This window comes from Nestor notabilis, unplaced genomic scaffold (assembly GCF_000696875.1).
Source record: "Nestor notabilis isolate BGI_N333 unplaced genomic scaffold, ASM69687v1 scaffold28202, whole genome shotgun sequence".
In the NCBI taxonomy this organism is placed as follows: Eukaryota; Metazoa; Chordata; class Aves; order Psittaciformes; family Psittacidae; genus Nestor; species Nestor notabilis.
Genome location: NW_009919164.1, coordinates 1 through 23,821, shown reverse-complemented (window position 1 = coordinate 23,821; position 23,821 = coordinate 1). Strand labels below are relative to the sequence as shown.

The following is a 23,821-nucleotide window of genomic DNA, read 5'->3' as shown; positions in this document are numbered from 1 at the left end:
TTAAATTAGATGCCAGACCAACCAGCTCTGAGGGGAGATCTGTTACAGGGAACAGACAAGGCCAATTTTCCAACCACGTGTTTTAAAAAGGACATGACATTTTCTTCTCAACTGGATCCCAGGGTAATTTATTTCTGTTCCAACAAGGAATTTTCTGAGACTAAACCTTGACTTCTCGGGACAGAATATTACCTTAGATAAAGTCCAGTTTAAAATGCTAAAACAGAGCAAACTGATAACTAAGTTCACATGTTGGAATATTCCTTGCACAGTCTCTGCTTTTCCACTCATTCCAGAATGGACAGTTTGGCCTGAAACTTCAGTAGAGGTTTGTATTTCATGTGATAATGCAACACAAGCTCTCAGGCTTACAGGAGTTAAACAATTTAAACATAAGCAAAACCAACAAGATCAATTCACTGGGATATACAGGTAGTAACTATTAACAAGCATTCCTATATGGTGCCAAAATACTGTACCATCCAACTCTTATTCCAAACGGAAGTTGGTTTTATGGAGTCAATGATTTCCCCAGTCAAGAGCTTTCATGAACTCCTCTTCAGTAAAAGAAAGCATCTTAGCAGCTTCAATGTGCATCTTAAAAAGAAAGAAAGGAAATAAACGTAGGAGCAGAAGGTAGAACAGTGTGAGTGACCAGTACAAAATCCTGTCTAACTGGGACAGCTGGAAGGGGCCTCAAATCGATCATTCCTTTTGCTTTTGTACTGTGGGTTGGGTGGATGTTCCCTTGTTCCAGCTGAAGCAGCTACTTCTATTTTTCCTGCAAAAATTTCTAGTGTAGAAGATAATGTGGTAACTTTTGTGCTAAACATTGCACCTGCAGCTCTAGTAAACGAGGACCAATAGCTTTTCCGAGCTCCTTATATTGCTTTACAAATACCTCTTTTTTTTTGTGAGGCATGGAGATTCCTGAAAATCTGCCAGCTCCTGTGGCCTCTGAAGAACATCTGGAAGAAAACTGGTAGATGCTCTTTTGATTGATACACAGATGCACTTTAAAGCCATCAGAAATCAAATGCATCACTAAGATTCAGCATGCTAATATGCATGATTTAATGTTAAATGAGGATTTTAACAAAATAACACCATTAAAAATTAACAATCAGCATAAAACAAAGAGTAACTTTACTGTACCTTAACAAGAAATGCCTGGAACTGACCACTGGTGCTGTGTTGCCACGTATCACACCCTACATCTGTGGTCCATTATGGCACATACACTCACCCCACAACCACATGTACATATGCACATGTTTAAAAATCATTCAGGAGTCTGCATTTCTATTCCTGCTACACAGAATATAGCTCATTAAAAGCAACGCTTTTCAGTGAAAAGAACAAGCAGGACTTTTAAACTCTGAACAAATCTATTTCCTGTTCAAATAATACAATTGCTTGGAAAAATGTCACCAAGATCATTGTTGTTTGATGAGAAAAGAAGTACTAAACAGTCAGTGTATCTGCACAGAACTGCCAATCAAAAAGGCACAGCAGTTGGGAAGCCTTGAAAGCTCCCTGGGCTCCATCCAGCTGATGTCACAGCAGAGGCCACACATGCTCAGCACCACACTGCAGCATCAGCTCTTTACCTATCATCATTCAAAGTGGAAAGGAAACTGTCCCAGCTAAATAGTTTTTACTGCAAATTTTAATAAAATGGTTATGTTCTGAAGAATAGGAAACAATTCATGTCTCCAAAAAGTCTGCTGTGTTGGGGTTTGGGGTGGTTTTTTGACATACACAGTCTAATACATAGACCTATTGCCAGTTCAAAAGGACGACAGCGAGTATTGCTGTTCCCAGGGGGAGTGTAACACCCTCCAGCTCTGTAAAGCTCAGACTAGCTTCCCTTAATCCTTTTTAAAACCAAGACTTCCTATTAAATTCTTAAGACAAGCAGAGAGTGGTCTGTAGAGACCACCTGGCACACGCACAGCTCCCTGCCACCAGCTGCTGCTCATCCTGCCACTGATACTTAACACCTTTTGGGGATTTTTCCCTCTTGCCATTCTTCACATCCTCACCTTTGGGCTAGCTCTGTCTGCCACGGGCATCTGAATCTGCCACGTGCACCTGAATCTGCCACGTGCACCTGAATCTGCCACACAAACACTGCACAAAAGGCCCAAGTCAGGTTTTCCTCATTAATTCAACAAGAGGTTTGTGTGAAGCAGACTCGAAGTTCTCTGTGTAGTTGCACAGGTGGAGCACATGGGAGCTTCCGCTGCCCTTCCCCTGTGCCTCTTGCCAGAAGCTACAGGAGGCAGAGTCAGCACCATTCTCTGTGAGGTTCTTCAGTCATAGCCTGGTCTGAAAGAGCAACTAAAAACATCCTTCTTTTCTGAGTAAATAACAATTTCTGTAAGAAAAGGTAAGTGGCTTCCTCTACTTTCTGCTGTTCTGATGGAGTATTCATAAATTTTTTTCATTAAATATATTTAATGAAGTTTTGTGAAGTTGATCTGAGACTGTGGTTTTGGTTCATGGTCCAAGTCTGCTCTTTGACACCCATTTCAATGAATTCATGTTCTACAGGATAATGAGCTACCTCACGTATAGAGTAGATTTTGAGGGAATTCTCAAACACAAAGAGCTCGAAGGGCTGGCCAAAAGCTAAGCTAGCACGATTTCTGGTAGATTAATCCCCAAGATCTCCTCTGCATCCTGCTACCACCAGAAAAGTTCCACTGCTAATGCAGGAGCAGCCCCAGTTTCTCTTGTTCCAGTTACCTCCCCTCCCTCATCCTGCGTTGGAGAGGCGTTCCAGGTTCAAGGGTGTATTTCCCCATCGCAGTTCCCAGTTCTTAAGATAAATATGTGTATTTTGTTACATGAAGCTGCTGCTTCATACAGAACTATTCTTCCTTGGTGGGGGCTCAACAGCTTCTGGGGTGTTTACAAAATGTCTGGTGATCACTGCAGTGCTCAAAGGGTAAATAAAATGTTCAGTTTTCTTATCACAGAGGCTGGCCATTCTAAGGTGCTTCTGCTCAACAAGTCACCGGACACTGCTTGTGCTAATTCTCCAACAGCTTTGTTTTGAGAGTGCAGAAAGAAGAGCAGTTAACTCCATCCCAAAATGAATGTTACTAGATTCAACAGAGTAAGCAATTAGCAGCGAACCACTCTGAGGGGTACAGATCCTGTGCAGTCAGTTGTGACTGCGTGTGTCTTGTGCAGCCTCAGAAGGAAATGCTGATAGAAATGACAGCATGCAGCCCCAGTGTTGGGTAAGTGAAAGGTGTGATGGAACTAGTAAGGCCTAAATGCATCAGTAAGTGGAAAACTGATTTGGGCAACATGTATAGTATGCACTCCCTTCACTTTAATTTTCTTTCATGTAAACTCATAGGTTCTTTCAATTTGTATCATCAAAGCACATTTGACAGGTCTGTGCTGAAAATGTATTTTGAGAAATACAAGGTATTTACCCACTCTGTAGTGTCCCAGGTTCCTCTTTCCAAGTAAAACAACCCTCCTTTTAGGGACATCAGTATAGCTTTATTGAATACAACAGTAAATCCCTTCTTAGCTATATTCTACCTGAAGCATTAATCCACTTTTTGCTGAAACACCTTTTCTGTGAAAGCTGTATTGCTGATGGTTCAGCATGAATTGTCAGCAAGTATGCTACTATCTTCTTTTTAATTGCAGCTTCAGCTGCTAAAGAAACTGAAAGGCAGTCACCCCTGCCCTCCCTTTTATGCTCTGAGGGAGAGGGATGGAGGGAGATATGAATGTAGACTCAAATGCCTTTCAAAATAAGGCTACCTGCGAGTGCAGGGTGGATGGGAACAGCCACATAGATGTTACTACATCCTTTGTGATTCAAAGCATCCATGATATTCCAGGAATTACAAAAGGAGATCAACTCCCCTTGTCCAGTCTAGTAAAGTCACATCTAGGATAAGTACTCTCTCACCTTTTTCTTCTTCTTTCTTTTTTTGTCTGACACACAAAGAGATGTGCACCTGGGCAGGGTTGTACATGTGCAGAACACCTCAGAATATCAACACAGTGTTGATAGAGAAGGACACACTTTGAGCACTCGGGAAGAATGTAGGTCTAAAACGTAATGGCTCACTCCTGACAGGGCACGCTGTTACAACAAGTAATAGGCTGGGGGAGGTGGGGAACTAAAAAGAAAATCTCAATTGCTAAAATTGGTTTTACTGACAGAGCAGCAAAGGGAGCTCCTGGTATTACAGGAACAGTATTTGTTCTTGAACAAACAGATACTCTCGGTCCTAAACCTTGTCAGCATCACCATGACACGATATGCTCCAAGTTAGTAACGGGGTCAATTCAAAAGCAGAGCAGCCTCTGCTATAAAGCAAGATGTCAGCAATATGCACTAAAAAAAGTGAGGCTGCTGCTGCCTTGCACTGAAACCTCCCAGTCTTGGGGCTCCAGTTCACATGACTACCTTACCTGACAACAGACATATTTAGCTAGAGACTGTAAACTGAAATAGAACAGTACCTGGTCCTTACCTTTTGTCTCTTTAAAATATCAATTAACTTTAACTGCTTTTTAAAACCCATCATTAGCTCTTCTTTTTGCTTCTGCAGTTTCTTTTTCTCTGCTTTTAATTCTTCAATTGTTTTGCGTTCTTGGTTAGCTGCATCCTACCATAGGAAGGAAAGGAGAAATCCGTAATTTGTGGAAGTGGTGCTTTAACCAATGAAATTGGCATTACGTAACAAAATGACAAACAGCAGCCACATGTGACATTCCTGAAGAGAAATGGGATTAATCACAATATTTCCACATCAATACCTAAAAAATGAAATCTCAAAGATAAAGCTGTGGTTTGCCTGTGTATGTATCAGGTGTATATGGGTACTTCTCCCTTTTTCTGAGCACATCTAATTTTCACACAAATGGGGACAATCACAAAGGTGGTAACTTTATTCTGGACATTTCCTCCTCCTGCATAGGTTGCAGTAGCACTGGCTGAGATAACTTACCAAGCCCTTTGGTGACTTGCTCTAAGCTAATTTCAGGATTATCTGTACAAAACATGATGCTTCCAAAGCTGATTGGGCCTTTTGTCTCTTTCTAGCATCACCCAGCGATTACAGATCACAACTTGTTTTCCTGAGCCACTGTACCTTGTTACTTTGCTTCAGTTTATTCAGCTCCACTTTATACTTTTCTGCTTCTTCCAGGGCCCTGTTTAAGCGAACCTCTGTTGCACTCTGACTGGTTGTGGCTTGCTTCTGTACACGCTTTAGATTCTCCAATTCCTATTTAAGAAGCAAAGAATCAAAACAAACATTATGAATAATGTTATTTTACTGAATCTCATATAGACACACATTTACAGCAAGGCTCACCCTTGAAAACTGAGGAGTCTTCTTTGGCCTGCAGACAGAATCTGTCTCAAAGACAATTAATTCCACCATTAAAACATCCCCTTCTCCTCTGAAATCTTGAAAAGGGATCTTTATAATCTTTGTTTTAAACTTCTCTTAGAGTAATTGTGGAGCTGATCATGTAAGACCACAGGATTGACTGAAAAACCTGTATGCTCAGTCAGAAAAAACCCACTGGTATGTGCCCTCTGTGGCAGACTCTGGAAGGGTGGCTGGTATCTCCAGCTGCTCCCTCCTACCTGTTCCTTTTACCTCTCTTCCCCAGAGATCACTACATGCAACTACCAACAGAAAGTTAGAACAGCCTCCTGAAGGTGGCTAAAGGGAGGAACTATTTAATCTAGCAGAAAATAGCTCTTAGAGTGATTACAGCAATAATCAGAACCGTTCCCTCTTGTCTCTGATGATAGTATTTCAAAGTGCTGTATGTGGGGGAAATGAGAAAAAGAGACCAAGCTGAGGAACGGAATAGTGAGATTAAAGATCAGGGAACATAGATGAAAGACAAAGTAGAAGAAATAAACAATTCTGGCAGAAAGAGAACATCTTGTCATTTGTGAAAAAGAAGCAAGACTTTTTTTTGCAAAGACTATCAAAGTTTTAGTAATAGGCACAGGCTCTTTTAAGCAAATCAGGGTAGAGAGGGTGCTTGTTGTTAACCTTTTACCCTCAGACTGCCTTATTTCTGAGTAATTGCTGTATTTCCTCGATTTCACACCACCTCTTGTGGTGGTTACTTGTGATTTCCACATGACTTATCCAAGAAATACGTCCTTATTGACAAGTGTGTGCAGTAAAGACATGATGGTAAAGTTACGGTGGGAACGGGTAATTTTGCGAAGCTCACAATCTTCTCTAAAATGGATGAAGAAAACAGGAGAATAAGATGCATCTCACTGGCCCTCCAAAATCCTGTTGGTGAATGTGCCTCCTCTAAGAGTCCACAAAACCAGATGTTGCTTCAAGGTTTTTATTTTGTCGCTAACCTGTCCATCTGACTGATTACAAACCAGATGGGAAAGAGCCCAGCCAGTAGAGCAGCAGAGCCCCCCTGCAGCACCTGCATCAGCAGGGAATGCAAATCCATTTGCTGGAGCCTGACCCAAAGAAAACAAGCTGCACAGCCTGCAAACCAATCTGTCTTGTATCAAGATGATGAAGCTGTAAATAGAGTCAACTACATCTTTTGTGCTACGTACTTTATTTTGCATTAATACGAACAGCTTTGGTATGCAGCCTTCCAAGCATTTAATGACCAAAACCACAGCCTGCATGCAATGCAAATTACATATCAGCTAATCATATCATTTAATGAAAGAATTCTAGTCATTCTTTTAGGGCCTTTTGACATTTCCTGTCATACATAATACCTTATCAAGGATATTTTTTTCAAGTCATCTAGTGAGGATGTTTTTAATCTTAAAAATGCCTAACGTAAGTATTTTACTTTGTAAGTAGGCAAGGTTTCTGCCAATTCTCCAATACTTTAAGTAAAAGCTGGATTAATTTTCTCATATAATGTTTCTCTGGGGGGAGGTGGGGGGAAGCACACTACTGTGTTTTAAAACTGCATCCCATTTCCATCTCTGGATTGTCTCCCCTGTTCTGGCACAGCAGAGGCACTTAAATATCAGTAGGGATTGTGACACCAGGGAGCTCATCCACAAGTAACCCACCCAGCAGGCTTGCTTTCCTCCCAGTGGCAAGCATATGCAGCACTTCTATCTTTAGAAAGCTCAGCAACACCTGTCCACCCCCAAAAACATTTGAGAGATGATGTTTGCTTAACGTCAAGCCCTCCTTCAACGCAAATTATAAAACCCTTGCAGGAAGCCTTAAAAGGAGTAAAAGAACAACCTTGGTGTTTCCCTGATCTTTATCTAACACTACAGCAGATTGAATTAACAAGTGAGAGAGAATATAGAGGAAAGAATGTTCTTGTAGACAGGCAGTGAAAAAAGACAGAAAAGATGATGTCATTTATTAGATCAATGAGATGGAGAAAAAAGAAGATGTGGGAAAGAAGAGGGTGGAAGATTCGTGGAGCATCAGCACTCAACTGCTGCCCGAGGTGGGTGTTCCGGCAGAAATATTCACAGAGACCAATCACCAAAAGAATGAGAGGTAAAAATAAACTAATTGCCATGTTTTAGGTAATTTGTGAAAACGAGGTGAGCATCTTTGCCTAGGCACGTAAAAGGAAAAGTAGCTGGGGGATTAATGAAATTGCAGAAATCGTGGAAAACCTGAGGGAGCTTGGGAAAGCATCTGTCACAACCGGAGTCTTCTATCACTTACATTGCAACAGAAATCGCAACAAAAGCAATAAAAGCCCCAAAATCAGAGCTAACGTTTGTGCTATCATCTCAACTATACTTTCTCTATACTGGAAGTATGAGTTTTGAGAGTCTATGGGCGCAGCAGTACAAATTCAGGCCCATGTTCACGGGAAATTATGTTTAAACGTATGTCTAGAATTAATCTACAGCTACATTAATTACATGGTGTTGAATAATACTTCATAACTAAAGAATAAAACAGTTTTCAGATTGCCAAGTCCACAGGAGATTTAAGCAGTTTCTGCAAAATTATTTTTGAATGCATGGTTTTGGTAGATAGGTATTTTTTTATATCAGGAAAAAATGTATGTAAAATAACTTCTGCATTAGCAGAGAACATTCATTACATACACTTGCCTTTTTTTGCTGCCTGGGTATTTAAAGAAGTACCACTATTTGTCATGCTTGTGCCTGACCAGTAACCTTGAGAAATTCTAGAAAACACAACCTATTAGGAACAACTGAAGCAACTGAGGGTGGTAAATCCAGAGCAGTGACCATAGTGGCCATATTCTGGATACAGCAGCTGTAGAGCAGACATGAATAAACTTTGCATCACAACAGACATCTAAATACTGGGATAAACTTTCTAACTGTGGCTGTGAATAAGAACCAGCATAGACTGTCTGAGGAAATTATGGAAATCGCCATCATGGAAGGCTTTAAGTGTACGTTAAACAAACTTATCTCCAGGTGGGTTTGGATATAATCTGTCCTGTCTTGGTTTAAGAGAATGGCCTAAATGACTTTGTAAATCTCTTAGTCCTATTGACTGTGAGTTGATGAACAATATGAGTACTTTCATTGAATATTTTTTCCTGACAGAATCAACCATCAGGGTATTTATTTGAGGGAACTTAAAACCTCCAAGTATCTGCACAAAAGAACACAAACTTCAAACATTTTAAAAATGCTAGAACTACAAAATTTAGATTGTAAGTTAAAATGCCAGAACTAGAAAGCTTAAGATGAAAGCCTGCCTATACAAATGTGTAATATGATTTAATGGAAGTAGGAGTTGTGTTCTGTTTTCCCCAGTTTTTTAAGTGAAACATTCTCCTGGTTATACTACATGTGCTACACAATACTACATGTATCACAGGATTGTGAAGTCAACTTCTCCCACTCTGAGTAATTAAACTACATGCTGCTCTTAGGTGAAGTTCCAAACAGGCTAAGCTGTGTATGCAGCCATCTGCTACAACTAGGCACGTATACAAATTTGCATATGTGGCCTACACAGGAGACAGGTTAATTTTGATTAGTTCGTTTTCAAGCCCAAAGACACATCCTTTTCTCTACCTGCAGAAGACACTAGTGTAAGCCACAGGTGAGGTTTTGGTTTGTTTTTTAAAGCTCACCAGGTTCTACAGTTTACGCTAAAATTCTTATTACCAGTAATAATTTTTGGCAGTTATAATTAAAACCAGCAAAATAAAATTTCCCTGTATTTTTCAAGATTCCTTTGTGAATGTGACACCGGTTTCTGAAATAGCTGGTTTGTCTCTTGCAGGTCTTTTACACAAGAACTTAATTGTTTTAAAATACAGAAATATATGATCGTAGAAGCAGAAGAAAAGCAATTCACAAAATGAACTATTTCTTCCTTTGAAAAAGTGGTAAGACCATTTAAAATTACAATTTCTAAAACTATTATCAGAGACTGAGACACTAATGGGATCAGTGGATACGTATCTATGAAGCTAGGAGAATGTGATGCAGTGTTTTTCCCCTTTTGTGAGACAAATGAGACTAACATCTGTAATACCTTTCCTAGTGCAGTCACTTCTTGTTGTAACCTTTCACTTTTTCTGCTTGCTTCTTGTGACAACGCCTTGTACTTCTCACTCAGAGAACGTTGTGCACTGATGGTTCGTTGCAGTCGGGCGTTTTCTTCTTCGGTTTCTTTAAGCTGAGACTTTAGATTCTGATTTTCATCATCCTGTTTGACAGTAATTAACAGACACCTGAACTTGATTATTGCAAGGAAGCAGCAGGATAATGCAATAGTAACATTCTGTAAATAAGAGGCAGTAAAAATACACGTATTGTACATATGGCGATCACTATTTTAAAAATCATTAAAGATCCTTCTTGATGGATTTCACAACAGTTTCAGAGAGAGGAAGGAACTAAGAGAAACTAAGAAAACAAAACACTGATTTACCAGGACAACAACCCAAAAGATAGGAACACTTTCCTCATTTAATTTTCTGCAGTCTTTTACTTGGAACTGTCTTATAGCAGTATGTAAAACATTTAATTTTGCATAGGTCAAAGGTTTTGAGAGCTACCTATGAAAATGTTATAGAATAGTATGAATAACAGAGGCACCTTGGTATTTTGTGACACTTCTGCAAGAATAGCTAAATGCACTCATTAGGAAAAATTCTGGGAAAAAGAATATAATTACTGATAAATCAATCCATTATGGTTTAGGAGATTATCTGGTTTTGACTTAAAAGCAAGCTAATGATCCAGGATACATCAAGTATTCAAATTCAAGATTCTCTTAACATCAAGTGAATCCTGTATTAGATTCATGACCTACTGGCAATTACATCCCACATTAAGCATTATAATTTCAATGCATTTTTCTTTTCTAACCTTTTAAACATTATAAGCGAATATTAATGTTAAGTTATTTCAGAGATACATTATGCCCTTCATTCCTTTAAGCAAAAGAAATCAAGGCACACAGAGAAATGGAATTTCCATGAAAACAGATCTTCCTCTCCTGTTCTCCCAGCAGCTAGGAATACATGCTTCTCACCTGGGAAATACGTGCTTTACCCTAAGTTTCATGTGCCCACACGCACCTCAGAAACTCCTAGTTCTTTAGACTTAAACCAGATTTACTGCTTCCTTAGAACTGGACTGTGAACTGGAACAAAACCAGAATCTACCTCAAGGCTTTGTGTGTATGAAATTTTTGTGACCTTCTGAACGTAATTAAGTTATTTTCAGACCAGAGAAACTAGAACCCAAAATGATATGTTTAGATACAGAGTGCTATGGGACCAGGACAAGAATAAGTACCAGGTCATCCTCTGTCACCTGCTATAGTAACAGAATTCTGTGGTATTTTTGGACTGAAATTATGAAGTTAAGTAGCTACTGACAAAATTATATTTGATTTGAAAATGAAAATGTCTTTAAAATCTAATAACAACTTTCTCCTGCTCACGGCATCAATGTATTGAGATGCAGAAGCACCTGTATTGATACAAGTGAAATAAAGGACAAAGTACAGATATAAAATACCAAAATCTAATTCCTTCCAAAGATTTTCTCCAGGTACCTACCTCGCAAAACTTATTTAATATCATCCTGCTCCTCAACTCCAAATTAAAAGCTTTAGAGAAAAAATATAGGTGGTTTGCCATATATTCTGAATGTGACCATCACATTTGGGCCTGAGGAATAGGTGCAAAAAAGCATTCTGAAGTTGAGAGACTACAACTAAGAATGATGTAACCGTGGAAAATGGAAAGGTAGTTCAAAAATCTTCCTTGATTACAAATACATGAAAAATAGGTGATCCCTCTGGCAGGCAGACACAAACTATTTAAGGTTTTACAGTTCAAGAGATGTTTAAGCATTACCTGAAAACATATTGCCAGACAGTGCAGATCCTAAAACTCACTTGTATACACTAACAGTAAAACACCAGCACAGCTTCACAATGCCTTAACTTCAGCCTGATCTGCCCAAATATGTAATTCCAAATACAATCCTCTGATTATCCATTGTGATTATTTGTTAAAGGGGAGCTTATTCTGTTTCTACAGACAAGAAAACAGCTCGTACCTTTTTCCTGCATTCACACACTACACTAGCCAGCTCTTCTTGTGTAACACGTAACGTTGCCTTAAGAAATCTTACTTGAGCTTCTGTGAACATAAAAAGTTGCATTTAATATCCACAAGTACTCATTATTCAATGCGGTAAAGAAGCAAGACTGATGTAAGAACTCACTTTCATCTTGTTTTTAAAAACACGTTTTAATTATTAAGAGAAGGTGGCAAATAAAAACTCAGCTTTCTAAATAAATATTTCAAGTTTCTCACTCTTTGGCAAAGCTTTGTATAAATTTTTCTTTTAATAACTGAACTCAATATCTTTAAAAGACTCATAATTCTCAAAATTGCAACTTACTGGAAACTTTTGGTGTACTATGCTATACATTACAGCATTCCTTGAGATTGAAGTCAAGAAAACTGTATTGTAGGGTATATCTACACTGCAATCAATCTGTAGTTGCAATTTGTGTAGTTACACCCAAAGTAGTTTTAAACTGTTCATAAGGAATTAAATGTAGACTGCAAAACCCTCCTAACAAGTAAACGCCTCCCAGAGAGTAACTATGCTTTTTCAAAGTACACTGCTAACATTATTCAATTAATAGTCTAAAATCAAATTAATTTAATCAGATGTTTTTTTCCAAATGAAGTACTTGCTTGCTCTTGGACAGCTAAGAAACATACTACTGTCATGACAAAATAAGCTCTGTGTGAACACTTACGTTCTTTTACTATGTATTCCCCACCCTTTCCCCAGATCACTCACAAGGAACTCCCCCTGAACTTGCACAGACACAAAGCATGGGAACAGTAGGAGTGATCAAGCTGAGCAACGTAGGAATAACCATTATTCACAGTAGGTACAAGGGGAAAAGAATAAAGTGGAGGATTATCAGGAGCTGCATGTGAAGGGATGGCTGGCTGCATGTGTTCACTGAGTGAAATTAAAAGAATTTTAATTTCCCTTAACTGCCAATTGCAGTTTAAGTTGTAACTCTGCAGAGGCCAATTTTAAGTAGAATTTAGGAAAACACCACCAAAAAACCAAGATACAAACCAACTTTTTTCCTCCTGTTACATCCTTGCTACTTTCTAGTACGAGTAGCTGTCTGGAGATGGTGACCATATTGAAGCCACCAAGTTTAGCATTCTTTCATGTACTTCTATACTATTAAGTTGTTTGGTTTTCTTCATAAAATATATTGTAGTTTGGCATTCACAATATCCTGTGGCAATGAGTTGGCTAATTTAATTATGCATTGTGTGAAAGAAAAACAGTTTGTATAGCTTGCTTTAAATCCAATTTAAGGGGGCATTTACTAGTGTTTGCCATACAAAAAGACAGCTTTCCCTTTCCCATTACAGTTTTCATTATGGAATATTTCATACTGCCCTCATTTGTTTTGTTTTCAAATTGAAAATTCAAATTCAAGTTGTTCCATGCTTTCAACTGCTACCATATATATTCTTTCCTGTATTTTTCCTAGTTCTAGATCCTGGTTTTGAGAACGGCTGTGCAGAACTGTGAGTCCTACTCAAGAATGGGGGTAGTATCAAATATAGAACAGCGTAATTCAAACAGTACAATATTTCGTTTTCTGTTATCTTCTGAAGGATTTCTAATAATCAGTTTGCCTTTTTCACTGTTAAGAATTAAGTTTATGCTTTTGGAGATGTCTCAATTGGTAATAACTGAACAAAGTCCAGCTCAGAAGAAGGTGTAATTGGAGCTGGTTTTTCAGCATTGCTTTGCACTCTTTAATGCTGAACATAAACCTACATTCTATCACCTCACTCAATACTGAGATTTCTCTACAACACTTCAATGTCAGTTCTAACTAGCCTAAGTTGTTGTTTCATATACAAATTTCTTTACCAGCCGTAATTTTTTTCCAGATTATTTTCCTGTATATTGAACAACGTAAGCTCCATGCAGGGCACTCCAGGGCTATACCACTACCTGCAAAACCTGGTCGTATCTTTTTACCATTTTGTTTCCTGTTTTACTCAGTTAGTCCACAGACAACTTCTCTTACATCTTAGACAGCTCTGTGTCATTAAGAGAACTTAGCAGTAAGCCTTGTTGAAAATCCAAGAGCACAGCTAGAACCAGATCAGCTTTAGGAGGTGGCTATGATCCAAAGCAAGTTTGAATTCTCACAAGAGATAAAGTTAATTAAACAATTAGTTTCCTAATGGGTTGCTTTTAATCACCTGATGAGGCTGATAAAGGGAGGGGTATCACTTAATAGGATGGTCTTAGTTTATGAAGTAACTAACAGTTTAGGGAATAGCGGGTAGGAAAGGGGTAGTTGGGAAGTTTTGGTGTTCTGTATGAATGGTTGTCTTGAATTTCTGAGATATTTGAAGACTACTAACATGAAGTGTGACAACACAGGTATGTTGTTCATATGTGTGTGGGTATATTAGATAAAAATAGAGCTTCATGTTCAGCCTTCTATGTGTCTGTGTGCTTCTATCACTGCTTCTTACTGCAGAGCAGAGTTATAATCCACAAAAGCAGGCCCTGAGAAAAATGATGTGTAAAATCCTGTGTTGGCAGAAAGTGGCTGCACTGTGACAACCTCTGATCATGAAATAGAGACATGGAACCTAAGTCCAAGATGAGCACAGCAAGAAGCTCAGGGAAAGGACAATGCTATCAAACATTACCAGCACATTGGCCTAAAAACTCTACCACAGGCACATAAGCCCAAGGAATCACTTTACTGAGAGATTCCAACTAAGGGATCAGGCTGCTCTGTTACAAGGGCCTATTTAGTTCTCTACATTTACTTCAAACTGTTGGATTAAAAGAGGAGGTTTGGGGCATTTTGTACTGCTGCAATGAATCTCTGACTTCATGCTTGCTTTAGCATTGTAAGAAACTATCTAAACTCACTTTTATTATACCTGAGCCAAAAAGACAGATGTGCATCATTCCTTTAGCTTCACTGGCAAATGCTGCAATCCCCTTTCCTGCTCTGTTTCTAGGACAAACATAAACACACCATGTGGAGTGGAGAAGTATCTGGAGAATTCTCATTCAAGCACTGTAACTGAAGCATTACTTCATTTAAGCTACTTACTAAGATCCGCAGCCCCGATCTGAAGAAAGCTTTTTAACTCTAAGGGCAGAATCTGCAAAGGATGGAAGTTCATCTTTTTGGAAATAGAAGCTTACTATCACATCTTTCTATTCCCCCAGTAAAATGAATCAAATGTTATGCACAAATTTGACATACGTAACCACTCAAATATCTTCCTACAAAGGTAGAAATCAAGATAAAAATTCACTTCTTCACATGATTATTCATATGTGACCTGATCTTTCTCTAGGACTACATAAAGAAGAAACACCTTCTTTTTCCTTTGCCTTTAACTTAAGAGCTTTAGAACTTTTCCTCTAATTTCTACAGAAACTCTTCCTTTATTTTTTTGTGCAGGAGAACCCATTTCTAACAGTCAGGAAAGAAAAATAAAACTACTTACCCACAGGAGGAAACCTACCTGCTCCAATTTCATTTCCAGCACTTGGAATAGCATCATCATCTAGACAATCTGGTAAGCCTCCTTTCTCTAGTTTTTCTTCAATTTTACTTATTGTTTTTGCTGAAGAAAAATCTGTGCAATCCTCCAGTACTGCAACAGCATCAGCACTTTGTGCTTCCAGGTTTCTTACTTTTGAGCTAAAAAAAAGCAGACCTTACATTTTAAGTGTATAATTTAACATTTACAAAAATATAGTGTATTTGCTATTTTTAAGAAAATGCAAATTTATTTACCTAATGCAACTTCATTGCTTGCATTCATATGAAAGACACATTGATGGCAATTTCTCATTTTCTTTATGTAAGATTCCTTTACTGCATTCCACATAAACAATTACAGTGATTTACATATAATGTAGAGGGCAGAGAAGCCAGTACTATTTTCTACTGAGAAGATTCTGGCATGATCTTCTCATCCAACAACTTCATAACTAAATCAGAGTAAAAGTAAGAAACAGGAATGTTCTCTTGGCTTTAGCTACTGTTCTTTGCCTTAAATTCAGCTATTTCCCCCCACCCTGCATCTTAACTGACAGAACTCTGTCCTTTCTAGCTATACTCCCACCTTACCACAATTTCTGTATCATTATGCCTGGCTTAGGAAACTTCACTGATCCTGGAAGCAGCATACCAAAGTTTTCATAAACTCAAAACACAAGGTGTGTGACACAACTGCTACACAGGGTAGCTCCTCGTCTTTCTTTTATAAAAAGATGAAGTAGTTCCTACAGGAGCTGAAGCTTCTAAATTCTTACTCCAATATATCCTTACCCCAGTGCAGCTGCCAATCTCCTAGCTGCTAACTTTCTCCCACAACCTTGGGTGCACCCAAGGCCCTGCAGCTGCACAATTTCACTTCTAAATCTCATGTAGTGGTGCCAGCATGACAGCCTCCCCTGAGCTGCCCAGGAGAAGTCCAGAGGGTCCACAAGTGACTTCCAAGTCCTGAAAGACAACCTCGGCCTGTGTCAATTACATGTTCTGCCACCTTGCAGCCAGTTTTCGTCCTGTTTTGGCATCTGTCCGTATCTTGTGGCAATTTTAATTTGCTCCCAGGATTTTATGCATTTCACTACTCTTTCCTGTCGTCCAGATCTCCATTTCTTGCTTTTACAGCCTTGAATTTGCTATCGTCAGAGATGAAGCTTTTCAGCTTAAAACTCCAGAAAGCTGTAGTACTATTACTGACTCTCTCTTGTCCTGTGAGACCAAGATTCACCAAAATAGAGGAGACACTCGAGAGCCTTATTTCCCATCACAAGTCTGATCATAAATAAGTCTGCACCACCTAAGTGTGCTCTCTCAGGTTGATTCAGATTATGTATTTCCCACATGTATGCTCATTAGGCATCCTTTCACTTGAGTTAAAATTTAACTGTCAGCCCTGAGAATGCTTGAGCAGAAAGCAACAGTTTAATTGTTGTAATATTAATCACACATGTTCCCTAATAATTTCTGGTATGTTCTTGGTGAGCAGAGATAGCTACATGGTGGAGCTGTCTGAGCAGGACCAAAAGTCTGATACATTTATTTACACAAGTATATATAAATATAAAAGCATACATGAATAAAAATAACCTGATAGACAAAAATAGCAACTAAAATATTTTATTACAGTCAAAAAGAGGTGTGTAATATATACCTTGAAGTTGTTCTTTTCCCTTTATTTCCAGAGTACGGTCTGTTCTGAGCCATGGGCATGGAAGCATGTTTCTTGTTTGCTGGCTACAAATTTTTTCAGAAAGTAGTGATTTATTTTTGTTTTAATTAGTTAGGAATTACTTTTTTCCCTTTTTTCCTAGTGCCTTGTGCATGAAATTCGTTTGTTTTCTTCACATATTTAGACTCAAGGATACTTTTCAAATTTTCAGAAGCACAATTTTTCAGTTTTATTTGCACTCATTTTTATCTTGCTACTTTTATGACCATAAGCCCAAATCATAATACATCCAACAGTCAGTTGTTTGTGGGAGGTTTCGCACACGTACTCATAATAAATTCAGGCATAAGTAAGGCTCTTGGCCATCAAGTTATTAACTACTGGGCTGTCACAAGAGTGCCTTTCTTTTAGAACTTCATACTTTCATACCTTCAAAACCATGCTATCTTTATGCATATTTTATTCTCATCTTACAAATTCCCTGTAGAAGGAAGATCTAACAATATATTTGCTACTTTCACCCAAACAAAATTTCTACTCTATTCTGATAAATAAGGACAGTATTTCGGAAGTTTTAGCTCACCTCCTAAAAGATTCAGTGTAATTGTAACTGGAGACCATTTCTCAGTCTCCTTTTCCCATTCTATTTCCTTTCCTGTACTCAGTTATTTTGACTACTTGTTTATTATTACACCTAGAAGACAGTAGCACTGCCTTTAGTGTTATACTGGTGGGAAAGGAAAGAGGAGAAAGGAAGAAATTAATTATGTTTTAATATTTTGCACTTAATTTGATGTTCCAAACACTGAACACTTCTGTGAATGCTTTACAGAAGAGGAAACTCAGAACACAAGAATAAAATATAAGCCCACTTAACCACCAGTGGCACTGAGAAACCCTGGTAACACAGTTCCTGTAGCACGGTTTTGAACATCATTTCCTTTTGGCTTCCCACCCATGTAAGTCCCCAGTGTAGTACAGCCTCAAAACCAAAAGTTATACATGGAAATCATACTAGAAGACAAATGAACCAGGATAGTTTTAACTTTGATACCTTAGTGTGAGAGTGTGTAAGAGAAGAAACTTGAGGACAGAGTGGATCTCTGCAGAAAAAGATGAAAATAATTAAAAAATCACTGAACGTGTATAACAAACATTTTACAATAAAAATTGACACCCTCCTGCCAGAATTAGTATAACATTTTATATGTCTGAAATGAATACAGCTAAGATAGGAACACATACTAAGTTCAATCATAAATTCAGTCTCATTCTCTGTGTTTCCAATCCACCTTACTTGCTATCTAAATCACGAGGTGAGTTGAGGGTGTCTAATACAGCAGTTCACTTAGGTACCACAATCTGAATCTCTTGCGATTCAGGTGACTGCTGCTTATCTGCTTATTTGGCTGAAAACCATGCTGCTTAGTAGCTGAACTTCAGGTTAAATGATATTATTTTTCTGCTGGGAAAAAAGCAGAAAGTTTTAGCATGCTTTCGGTTTTGCTTTCAGAATGAATTAGGTGCATCTGTGTTATTGCACTGAAAGGCTACCTTTTTACTACCCTTTATAATTCTTTTACTTCAATTAAAATGCTGTCTTATAAAAGATCTGGAATAAAATTTAAATTTAGGCACATCAAGTCACCTCATTTTTTTCCCCAGCTGATTTGAGCAAATGTTTAGATATTGCCTTTAGAAATTTCACAGACATCCATTCAGCAACAAGAATTATCTGCACAAAGCTCCATATTTTATTAAAAAACCCAAACAAACAAAAAAACCAACCCCCCAAAAAAACCAACAAAAACCCCAACCAACCAGCAACAAGATGAACAAAAACACAACTGGAGAAATCATCTGTGTGTGGCTGGCAACAGACTTCAAGAATAGGATGATTAGTTTTTGTCTATTTACCCTATTTTCCACATGCTTCCTTCCTATTGGCTAGCATTAGGAGCATGCAGAAGGTGAGGATTTGCTGCCATAGAAATAGCAGTTTTATGTTATTCTGAAAAATATATGAAAATACAATGCTTTCTGTACTCAAGAAGACAATAATGTTCTTTCCATCAATAGACTAATCTGTTCCTGCTATGGCTGTTGTCTCAGGGCCTTCTTTAAAAAACAGGAACAAAAAAAACCCTTATTGTTCACTGAATTCCTCAAACTTGTTTAACCTTAACGATTTATTTCCACCTCCCCACACATGACAACTCATTTTTAAAACCTCGTAATACAGTTCTATAGTTGTGTGGTAAGTGAAATGAATGTGTAAATCCTGCAAAGGTATATAAGTAAGTAGCTGGAGTATTGTGGCAACACCGAAACAGAAGCTAATGTTTCACAATTCCATCTCTGCATGTAAACAGGAGGTGCATGTGCATGAGCAAACCCTTTGTGTTTGCTAATCCTATTCAAAGCCTATAGCATGCTTGTCCATGCGCACAGTTCCCATCGCCATGAGCCTGGCAGTACTCTGCGGAGGGAAAGTGTAAACAAAAGCTGATGTCAGTGTGGTGTCACTGGAGCTGCTTTGTCTCTGCATAATTCAAGTTTCTCTGTAAAAAAACAATGCAATAAAAAGTCCAAAACCACCTATTTTAAAACACACACTGACTTTTGAGAGTAACTTGCATTTGTTGCCCTTTTTTCACTTTGCTTAATGATTTTTTTTTCTCTAAACCTATCTTTTCTTTTTTCCCCTTGTACTACATCTTTCAATGGAAATTTCAAATGGATGTTTCAAAAATCTCCCAAGTGCTCCCTTTAGATTTATGGTCTATCTGCTTGCACAATTTTTTGGGGAAAAAAAAAAGATCTAAATTAAATATTAAATACTTGGAACTAATCTAATTGAATGGCCTCAATGTTCACTCATGGATAATCAGTGTGCCTAATTCCTAGCACACATTTCTGGTTTTTTTCACTACAGTATGGATTTCAATTCTTCTGTCACATAAATATCTGCCAGCACACAGAGTGTGGTTGGTTTAAGGTATTTTAATTTTTTAAAATTAAAAAAATTTTGTTGCTTTAAGGTGTTTTAAGGCGTTTTTCATTTACGTAGGTACTTGGTAGATCAGCTGCTTCTCTGACATGCAAATTGCCAATATCTGTTTTTAATTCTTCCAGCGCTCCCATTTATTTCAAATGCATACCATCAAAGCTATTAACCTCCTTTGTGGGGCTGAACCCTCCAATCACATTACTTCATAAACCAGCCCTATAACTTAACTCTAGTTTGAAGTTCTTAAAAATCTTCTACTGTTCAAAATCAATTTAACAGAACATAAAACTAAAGCAAGATCCAGAATTTGTTTGCAAAGGATGATGATACTGGTAATACATGGAGTTTCTTTTTTTTTTCCCCCCTCTACAGCTGACAAATATGGCTTTCAAATAGCTCAGGAATAATTTTAACTAACTACAGCAGCAAACTTCTGATGGTATTGGGCGACATAGTTTAGTGTGTGGTGTCCCTGCTCATGGCAGGGGGGTTGGAACTAGATGATCTTAAGGTCCTTTCCAACCCTAACTATTCTATGATTCTATGGTATAGCCAGGCTTCTATCACAGACTTGCTGTCACACTTTTTGTGTACTGAAAAACCCTTTTACGGCCATAAAGAAACCCTCACTTTTTGGTTTCACTTTTGCTCTGCACAGAAGTAATTATTTCATCATTTCTAGCAGACTTTCATATATACTATTTTAAGTTTCCCAACTGCTTTACTTTTGAAGCACCTTGTAGTCTTGCCCTGTATCTCTGTTATCTAGCTTAGTGGCTTTGTAACTTTAGGAACCTAACAGATCAGATCCTTGATAAAGTGTGTATTAGTCCATCTTAAATTCACCCACTTCCTGTGCTGTCAATATACAAACCCTTGAACAACTAAGTAAATAATAACGCCCCGACCAGCTAAGTAAACACAGCTATGTATCCACGGCAGTGCTAACGGGCTTGAATTTAACAGGCCAAAACCCACAGCCGTATGTACGTTCATACAGGCCAAAGCTGCCGGACTCAGAAGTGTAATGATACCCAAGTTCCAGAGGGTGGCAGCTGAATGTTTGTCTGTCTTGGGTTTTTCTGTGTGTTGGGGTGGGGGTGGAAGAGGATTTTTTTGTTTGTTTGTATGGTTGGGTTTTTTTAATCAAGCACTTCCTATCCCAGGAACATTTAGGCCAAGTTAAATGTGAACCACTATCTGTTTATTCGCTTTGTCAGCTGAACTGGTTACAAACCATCTACTGCCGTCTAGTGCTTTGTACTGCGAATAAACCTGTTGCCTTACCTTGCTTTTTTACAGTTATCAACACTACTTAGCATCCTAGATAGAACATTTCCTCAAAACGAAGTCTTCCTTGAAATAACAAGGAACAACATTTACTTAGCATAAATTGTTTCAAATAATAGGAAAAAATGAGACTCCACCAATCCAATACGCTGCAAAGATAGATTAAACAGGAGCATGACCAGGGAGCAAGGCAGGGTGTGCAGGATCAGTGTAAAGATTTCCCATCAATTATATGCAGCAGTTGTGAAGCACATACCTCTGTTTGTCATCTGCAGATGACACAGTCTGTACTGACCCTGGTCTAGACAGTATCTCCCTTTGGCCTTTCTTTATTTAAAAAAAAAAAAAAAAGAAAAAAAAGAAACAAAAAAAGGTCAATTTTTGGGTAATATAATCCATTACAGATTAATTACATATTAATAAATCACAGATCACAACACCAGTCCACTATGGAAACTATAGTCTAGTGTGTAAAAGAACTTCTCAAACACAGGAAAGGATGAGGAAAAGTTAAAATGTCATTGCTATATCCCATCATTTATTCCAGCTCCACAATATGCAATTGCCTTTTGCCTGTAAAACTGCCCAATTTAGCATCATCTGAGACACTTTTACCCTCCCTCCTTTTTCTCTGAAATACAGGAAGTAGCAAACGCACAGCAGGTAGAACAATTTTTCAATTTTCCATATTGTATAAACCTTAGAAATGAATCTTTCTTCTTTCAAAACGACTATAATTGGACACTGATATTGCTGTATGTACTTCAGAGAACAATTCAGTCTGAATGTTCAGATAGCTTCTATACTGCTAAGTTACAGTTAGAATGCATAATCCACAACAAAATGCAGTTGTCCTGTTTGGTGTTTTGTTTTTTGGGGGGTTGTTTAGTTTGGGGCTTTTTTGTTTCATTTTTAACTGAGAGTATTTTTCTCCTGTTGTTAAATGTGTATCTGTGCAATCTGGCAGTGCCATGTGGTATATTAAGTGTCCTAAGAATATTTGATCTTCTGCTGTATTTGGAGAAGGGAAAAAAAAACAAAACAAAAAAACCCAACATGTGGTTTTGCTGTTGCTGTTTTTTAAAGGAAAGAGACTAGATGCTATTTTGGCCGTTTCATCTGCTTCTGTTCAAATGCCAAGCAGTTAGCCTCAGCTTGTCACTGCTCAAGAGAAGAGTATGTTTTCACAGGACATAAAAAGGAAGTTTCAGCAGCAGGAAAGGTGCCTACAAGTATAGCTTTCCTGAAGACTTAATAATTTGCTCTTGAAGCCTTATTTATTGAGTGCATTTACAATGAATGTATCTAATACGTAGAACACCTTCTCCAAACTGTTTTGGGCATAAACCATACCTCCCCCATTCCCTTTTTTTAATTTGTCCAAGTTTCCTATAAAGCCTTGACTCTATCTGCTAAACAGCCACATCACTGTTAAAAGATAATACAAAGACAGGAAATTTTTCTGTTTTAAGATTTTCTTCTTACTAACCAAATTTTTTCTATTTATGCTGCTTGTTCTTTGTATTTCTTTCAGTTGGTTTTTTTTTTTTAGTATTTAAGACATAAACCCAGATACTTTTCCTAAACAGCTAAGATTTTACGTGGGTTTATGTGTATATCTGTGCAAATGCTGTATGCATCTGTGTGGTTATCTAACTACCTGATGGAACTATATAAAAATTGGTTTTGGATGTGTTCCTAGTAGAAGTTTACAATCTTGGGGGGAAAAAAAAGAAATTAAAAGCTTTTAGTTGTCTAAATAATTAAATAATTTCTTTTGAAAACTGGACCCTGCGTGCATGTGAATCAAGGCTGAATCATGTAACAGTCTGCACAATCTACTCACCATTACTTCTTCAGCCTGTCGCACCAGTTTCTCTGTTTTTGCTTCTAATTCTGCATTCAGCCGCCTGAAAGAGTAAGAATGTTCGTCACTGAGGTTTTGAAAGATTTAAAAGAAATGAATGTAAGCATGAGGGTACCACTGCCTGAACTAAGTGAAATTTTAGGAACTTCTACAAAGAAACACCAAAATACCCTTCAGAGTATTAACAAAGCTGTTTCAACAATTTCCTGGATTTCTGTCATCTATATACCATTAAATAGTAAGGCTGAGACTGTAATTCTGAGAGGTGAAGAGTTTTGGCCATGTCATTGCTTAATACACATTTTACGGCTTCGTTTCTTCCATGCTTTGTTTTTACCACAGTCCTTAAGTATACTTAGCAGCCAGGGTTAGGACAGGAATCACGCACAGCTACATTTCTTGATCACATAATTCAGCTGTGTCGCTATACATATGTACAGGTTAACATAAGCTTGTGTTCTTGCATGCTTCACTTCACAGCCTCTCCCGCAGTGTGAGTCACTGAGTGTGAGACACGGCTCCCTGTGCATCCTGAGCACAGGTAACAGCGACTGCTTCTACATCACTTTCACTGCATTTGTCACACGCTTTAGAGCTTTGAAGCTTTTTGGTTTGTTTTTTCTTTAAAGACTTAAGTACTTATACGTTCATAATTTAACAGTAATGTCAGTGTTTTAAACGCAGAAGTTTAGTGTCCAGTGCTGTGGGATCAAAGCGAGGCCTAGCGCAGCGCACAGCCCGCCTGTGTGCGGCGGGCGCAGTTAAACATGGCTCGTGGTACTCTCCTCTCCGCTTCGGCGGAGCTAACTGAGGGGTTCGGGTACAGGGGTTCACTGTAAGCCCCGCCGGGACGGGGAGCGGGACGCGGCTGAGGTGACACGGCCTGGCCGCCGCCCGCGGCC

The 23,821-nt window shown here is 38.3% G+C and overlaps 1 protein-coding gene across 1 annotated transcript; it reads right to left on the bottom strand.

Annotated features, from left to right (window-relative positions):
• Positions 1–519: 519 nt before the first annotated feature.
• Positions 520–22,962, bottom strand: TEX9 (testis expressed 9; the record flags this gene model as incomplete). Its single annotated transcript, XM_010010118.1, has 10 exons — positions 520–597; positions 4,515–4,649; positions 5,136–5,270; positions 9,507–9,680; positions 11,549–11,631; positions 15,052–15,230; positions 16,735–16,817; positions 17,807–17,855; positions 21,309–21,379; positions 22,899–22,962. Coding segments are annotated over 10 exons (1,051 nt in total), but the record flags the coding sequence as incomplete, so codon positions are not given.
• Positions 22,963–23,821: the final 859 nt, after the last annotated feature.